The sequence below is a fragment of the Cibotium barometz genome, chromosome 13, assembly GCF_041138505.1.
Source record: "Cibotium barometz isolate CiBa-2024 chromosome 13, ASM4113850v1, whole genome shotgun sequence".
Lineage (NCBI taxonomy): Eukaryota > Viridiplantae > Streptophyta > Polypodiopsida > Cyatheales > Cibotiaceae > Cibotium > Cibotium barometz.
In genome coordinates, this window is record NC_141058.1 from 46,224,138 (window position 1) to 46,231,418 (window position 7,281).

Genomic DNA, 7,281 nt, shown 5'->3' on the forward strand with positions numbered 1-7,281 from the left:
TTCGGTGTCATCATATGAAACACATACGGGTCATATGTGGTTGGCGGGCTTGGCTATGATGTCAAAATACTGATTCTCTCTCTCTCTCTCTCTCTCTCTCTCTCCCTCTCTCTCTCTCTCTCAATTTACTCCGCAGACTCTCTCAATTTGCCAAAGTCGCATAAAAATGAGTGTAGGGCGTCTTGACTCTCTCTCTTTCTCTCTCTCAATTTACCAAAGTTGATAAAATATGAGTGTATTCAATCCCATTTATACAGCATGCTTGAATGCACTAGACGGCATTTCAAACTTCAGAGAACGTACAAAACAACATGAAAAAACAATTTACAAGAAAGCTGAGGCTCACATGGAAAACTCTGCCACAAGTTCCAGAAAGTTGGGCTTGCATTGTCTTGGGCAGACACATACACTAATATGAGAACTCATGACCCTTTTGAGATATATACTTCTTGATCCAGATTGCCATGTCTTCTGCACATGCCTCCGCCTGTCGTGACTGCACTAGGAAATCAAGTGTTGCAAACTCATGCACTGCATCCTTGTATTCTAGAACAGGAGCATCAAGGTTGACCTTCCTCAGGGCTTCCGAATAAGCAATCGCACGATCCTTCATCCAATCGAGCTCTCCGACTACAGTCAATGTTGGAAGCATGTGTTTTAAGGGCGGCTCCCTCCCTGCAACTAGAGGGTTCGCCACAGGATGATCTAGTGTGAACTCTCCATCAGTAAAGAACAACTTCCATGCAAGAATGCATGTAGATTTGTCGTAGAAGTACGAGTTTGCCAGTTTGATTTCTGAGCGTGTCAGGACTGACCCGATAAAGAAAGGGTACATGAGGACCTGTGCCACAATTTTGATGGGTTCCAGTAACCTGCCTGCCTGAACTGCCTTTCTTGCAACAAAATCTGCAATGTTTCCTCCAGAGCTCACACCGAGTAGCACACACCTGGAACATCAACCCACATCACATTTAGAGATCCGCTTCATAGCATTTGTAATGACTTAAACTTCAAAATGATTAGAGGATATGCCCATTACTAATATTATTACAACCTTTGCAAAATAAGGTTACCAAAAAAAACATAGTTGCTTTCTGCTATGTCACAAAACCAGGCCCTCAACAAGATCAAAGAAGGAAGCACGCACTCATGCCCGTTTGCTTTTGTAAAAAAAAACTTCTTCTGTAAACAGCCATCAACACACACACACACACACACACATAAAGCTCGGCAACTTCTTGTTTTGGCACCCTATGAAGCTTTCATGATTAAGGTTCAAGAGATCGGGCAAGCAAGCTTTTATGAGACCTTTGGATATAAGCAAGGGGAAGTGAGGCAACATTAGGGGGAGAAAGCAGAAGGCTTCTACTGGAAGTAGCCTGGATGAAGCAAAGAGCAGTGAATCAGGAAGAGCAACGAAGGTGGGACAAAGCAGCACAGTGCAGAGAAGCAGCTGGTGGGCTGTTGCCATAAGATGATTGCAGGCCAGACAGCACAAGGATGTAAAATGCAATGCATTACGATATAAGAGCTTGTGGTTGGTGTAGTGGATAAATCTTGGGGCTTGTGTGGAGGGGCCCAGGTTCAAAGTGTTAAAGTGTTGACAACTTAAATTGCAAGGCTTCCAGGAATTAACTGTCCACACAGTTGTCCCCAGCTTCGTAGGCATGTGTTTTCCTGGGCCATAAGAGGGAGGTTCATGTGGATGGTTACTTTTGTGCCCCGTAAGGGCCTGTTTGTGTGGCCATAAGGCAAGAAGGAAGAAGCTTTTGCAACCCAAAAAGCGACCACAAAGAGAAGTTTAAAAGCATGTTCCTGCCATCCCTCTGAACAAACCATCCTCAAGAGTATCTACTTAACTTTAAGCAAGCCCTCTTCTGGAGCAGAAGCCTCCTAAAAAGTGCTAGTACCAAGTTGCAACTGCCTAAAGTGGCCCCTAATTTGACCTGCTTGCACACAGGCCCGAGTCTCAAGAGCCAGCTACCTGTAACTTGCACACTGTCCTGCTCCTTGCAGTGCAAGCATATGTTTCCTCTTGAGATAAATATGGAGGAAGACCTCTTCTCTCTCTACTGTACCTTGTCTCCATGGTGTGATTGATGTGATCATTACGGTCCCAGGCCAGTTCGAATTAATGTATTATCTACAACATCATCTCTTTTCATAATTAAGCACATAAAACATTTATTTAATGTATTTGCAACATTGACACGGTCAGATATGTCTTTGACAACATAGAAATCCCTCACCTAAAGCATATTGACACTACAGTTAATGAGTGATATAGCTAACATCTCTACCACAGAAAGCAAACGTATAAAGAGAAGTAAAGACTGAAATGATGGACATCTACCTGGACGGATCGCCATGAGCAGCAAGCCATGGCTCCACTATTGTAGAACCGCCAAATGTATCAATCAACTCCTTATAATCTCGCCGGTGGACATCTGACCTGTTGGATAAGAGCCCAGGTAGAGTTTGCTCAAGTGACTTGCTGCACTCTGCCAAATTTGCCTGCTTTGCAAGCCAGCTCAATGCCTCAAATCCATCATCAAAAGCAGCAGGATACTTGTGTTCTGGAGCCAGCCGGTACCCAACAGCAATCACGATTGCATCACACAGTTTGGCCATTCGCCTGCAGAAGATATCATTGGCAGCTGAATCCTTGCTGCCAGTCACAAAACCCCCACCATGGAACTGTACTATAATGGGAAGCTTTTTGTGATCCTCTGCAGTGAGGTCTGGAAGATAACCTTGATAACTAACAGAGTCCCGCCTGCTGCCATCGTGCCTATCACACAATGCTTCTGGGGGCTCAGCGCCATCGCTTATGGAACTTTGCCACTCTGATACCTCAGAATGCCCATTCGAGGAAGGATTGGCATCTAGAATTGCTTCCACAAGCTGGTTTCCCTCTTCTATATCTAACCTTGCATAATCCTGCCTTCCAGTAGGGTTTCTCAAAATCTCCCCACCCCAACTGCTTCTTCTGTTTTGTCCTACATTGTTTCTCTTCCTTGCATCCCCACCATAGCTGCTACGCCGTGTTCCATGATCAGCTCCATGTGGCAGGGCCCTTGCTTCTGCATCCTTAGCTTCCCTTTTGATGTGTCCGAACACCGTGTTCACATGAGTGATCAGATCTTGAGGGAGGGCAGATTCAGGCAGGAAGATCCTCAGAGTAAGTGTGGTGAAGGGATCTATGTTGATGTCCTTGGTAGCCACACCATCCAGAAAAGAGGCATTTGCAGGGACTCCATTACTTGGTCTAGAAACAGGCCCACATCCATCCTTACTGTTGGGTGAGCTGTGGTTCAGAAGCTTATGCTTCAGCAGAGTTTTGAAGAAGACACTGTAAAGCTTCACGACTACACTGGGCATCTCTGTGTGGCTATGGCTATGGCTACGGCTATGACTATGGTTAAGGCTTCTGCTACAACGTGGTAGATGCACTGTATATGGCTATGGCTATGGGTCTTTTCTCCTTCCCCTGATTCTACAGAACAGAGATGACTATGGCTATGGCTATGTGGTGGATATGGATATGCCTACGGCAACTTCCCTGCTATAACAAAACAGACCAGATCAATGTACTATGGCTATGGTTGTGATGAAGCAATTAGGGTTTTTGGCTATGATAACACCGACCAACAAACAGAATTCAGCTGCAGCCAAGCTCACAAAATTTCTGCACAGCCCAGAACAGGAACACAATTGCCCACTTCTTAAACTTGCCCCAATCACAGTCTTTGTGCTGTGCCCTTTTATGCACACAGATCCAATTTGAACGCAAAGGCGGGGAACAGCACCTGACAGCAAGCAATTGTTTTTCCCCTTCTTTCTGCTTTTTTCTCCTCCAGACCTGCTTTTTGCTTTCTCTTTGAGCCGCGCAGCTTTCTGCTTTTTTATCGTGACTTGGAAACGTGAACCAACGTCTAGAAAAGCACAAGCCGCCATTAAGCCACTTGGCTTTCAAGTTTATTCCCAAATGTTATTAATTTATCATAAAGTTTTTGCTTGTATATTTACATGTGTATGCATATGTAAGTGTGTGCATCTATGTATATATATATATATATGTGCAAGCGTATGTGAGTGAGTGCGTGCATGTGCGTTTGTATATGTTTGTGTGCAAGTATGTTTATGCATGAGTGCATGTGTCTATATGCGACTCTCTCATATCGATGCATATCGATGTCTCTCTTTCTCACATGCATTTTCTTTATGTCTCTATCACGTATGTTGACACAACCCATTCTCACACACATGCACTCTCTCTCTTCTCACACCACACACTCACACACACACACAGAAACTCTCTCTCTCTCTCTCTCTCTCTCTCTCTCTCTCTCACACACACACACCCTCCACACGTACATGTGTGGTTGTAAGTGTACATATGTGTTTGTGAATTTGTTTATATACAATAGTATTAATATAATACTATTATATATTTACTATATGTATATTGATTTATATATCATTATTATAATATATTATTATATATTTACTATATGTATATGTGTGTGTGTGTGTGTGTGTGTGTGTGTATCTCTCTCTCTTTAATTTTCTTATTTAAATTTATGTACTATAATACATTAGTATAGATTTAATATCATTACTTATTTATTATATGTTTACATATTGTTATTATATATATTTGTATTCTATATAATTTATACTTATATATTATATATCTTTATAGTTTGTATTATATTATTATTTAAATTATTTTCTCTCAACATACCTCTACACTTCTCTCTCTCTCTCTCTCTCTCCCCTTCCCCAATGTGTGTCCTTCTCTCTTTCCCCTACCCCAACACTTGGCCCTCTTTCCAAACACCAAGTGTTCCCTCCCCTCCAAAAAACTTGTGTATAAGAGATAGTATAGATATATATATATATATATATTACACACACACACACACACACACGTGTGTGTATAGCCTTACGCATCATGAGCACCTTTCCCTATGGAGTACCCAATGGTACATAGAAGGTGACTTTAGCCAGCCAGCCTGTTTTTCAACACGATGAACCATGGTGTATCGTGTGGCATTGTACGAATAATTATTCGAGACGAGAAAGTTTGTTTTCAATTTATACACACACACACATGTGTATGTGTGTGTAATATATCTATACTATCTATTATGCACAAGTTTTTGGGAGGGGAGGGAACACTTGTGCATAAGTACATACATGTATGTATAAATGTAAATAAACACACACACACACACACACATTTTTTTAAATTCATATAAACACACACACATGTATACACATATACATTTTTGTTTAATTTAATTTATATTCATATTTTATTAAAATCTACTTTTATTTTCTCTCTCTCTCTCTCTCTCTCTCTCTCTCTCTCTCTCTCTCTCTCTCTCTCTCTCTTTTTACCCTCTCCCTCTTTATACCTATCTGTCTCTCTTCCCCCCCCAGGCCTGCCCCCATCTCACTCTCTCGAACATACATATACACATGCACATGTAAACACACACATGCTCTCTCTCTCTCTCTCTCTCTCTCTCTCTCTCTCTCTCTCTCACACACACACACACACATACACAACAAAATGTGCACACCTGCATATACACTAATGCAAACATGCACACTCTCTCCCCCCACACACACTCTATTACATAGAAATTCTCTCTCTCTCTCTCTCTCTCTCTCTCTCTCTCTCTCTCACACACACACACACACACACACACACACAAATAAATTCACACACATATATATAATTTTAATCAATTAAATTTTAGATTATATTATAATGGTGGGTATGCATGGTGAGGTATACTCACTCTCAAATAAATGCATCTTACATGTACTCTCTCTCTCTCTCTTTTACGCGCATAGACACACACACTCTCTCTCTCGTAGCCATGTGCATGCACACACACACTCTCTCTCTCTTACATTCTCTCTCTCTGACGCGCGCACACGTGCACTCTCTCTCTCTCTCTCATACACACACATGTAAATATATATTAATTATAATATTATGTTTAGACACATATACCTATATATATTAAAAGACTAAGGTCATGTAAAAGGGTAGGAGAAAGGTGTGTGTGTGAATGGACTTATGGTCCACTAGATCACCTATTTAAAGGCGAAGCTAGCGAAGCTAGAAGGCATTTGGTAGAGTGCAAAGGCCAAGTTGTATGTATAAGCAACTTAATAAACAAGATTTGTTCTTTTATTTTTGGGTCTCTCTCCTCCACTCATCTTGATCTAGCATAAGCACCACGTTCTCTCAACATGGTATCTAAAGCTTGGGTAGATTAGGTCACACTTTTTGTGGTGTAGACTAGGTTATCCTACATCTCACTTTTTGTGAAGCTGATGAACCCCCCAGCCAGTGGAGGCCTTCCAGCAGCTTTTGGAGGCCGTATCTTGGCGTGCTTTCAACTAGGAAGTTCAAGAGGACCTCCGGGCGCTCAGTTTCGTACAAGTAATTAGTGGCTTTGATCTCTCTGAGCCGCGACGACCGGTGCACGTTTTTCTACAGCACTGATGTCGTACAGCCCATTCGCCATTTGTAGGTGATTAGGGGCAATGTGAGCTTAGGGCTTTTAAATCCCATGACCTAAGGGCTTACTCTCTTAAGTTTTAGCCCTAATGGCGGCCTGAAGCGCACGCAAGAGCCACAAAACCAGGGCAGCCCTGTGAGGAAGCCATGGAAGCTTCAATAAAAGCTTCAAAATAATATTTTTTTGCACTAATCCTTGTTTAATTGATCTTAATCACTTAAGTACTCCTTGAAAGTGCTTTTTCTCCAGATCTTCTGAAGTGGTGTACATACAACATGAGGTGTTCATAAGCCTCATTGTCATCAAGCTTCATCAAGTGTACAAGGTTCCAAAGTGTACTTATAAGCACTAAAGGTGTTGCTAAACATCATTGGTGGGTGTAGCCATCAGCAAAGGGGAGTCTTTGGACATTACAGAGTGCTTCTAAAGCACTAAGAGTGTTCTTAAACACTAATGGTGCATCTAATCACCAATGCAAGTGTCATTTGACGCTAAAAAATGTGCTCTTAAGCACTAATAGTGTTGCTAAACACTAATGGTGATTGTAATCACCAAAGAAAGTGTTTCTTTGACACTAATGAAGCTCATCTCCATCAAAATTTGTGGTTGGGCACACACCCTAAGGGCTAAACCATAAGCTTCATCAACTTAATCTCCTTTTATGCAACATCCTTGGCTTGATTAAGGGTTGTTGCACTCTTATAAGCCATTATGTTTCTACTTAAGCCAAAAACAT

At 41.8% G+C, this 7,281-nt stretch overlaps 1 protein-coding gene across 1 annotated transcript; it reads right to left on the reverse strand.

The window, feature by feature from the left end:
- Positions 1 to 219: 219 nt before the first annotated feature.
- On the reverse strand, positions 220 to 3,947 carry LOC147632746 (putative carboxylesterase 11). Its single transcript, XM_086807590.1, has 2 exons — positions 2,354 to 3,947; positions 220 to 947 (listed from the first exon to the last, which is right to left on the reverse strand). Exons 1-2 carry the CDS (start codon positions 3,379 to 3,381, stop codon positions 410 to 412), a joined length of 1,566 nt encoding a protein of 521 aa, XP_086663716.1. The 5' UTR covers positions 3,382 to 3,947; the 3' UTR covers positions 220 to 409.
- Between the last annotated feature and the right edge of the window lie 3,334 nt (positions 3,948 to 7,281).

Bases quoted from the DNA above. Each gene is read 5' to 3' on its own strand.
- LOC147632746 (XM_086807590.1), bottom strand. From the start codon at position 3,381: ATGCCCAGTGTAGTCGTGAAGCTTTACAGTGTCTTCTTCAAAACTCTG. The intron at 948-2,353 runs GTAGATGTCCAT...TTGATGTTCCAG, and splicing joins GCTCATGGCGATCCGTCCAG to GTGTGTGCTACTCGGTGTGA.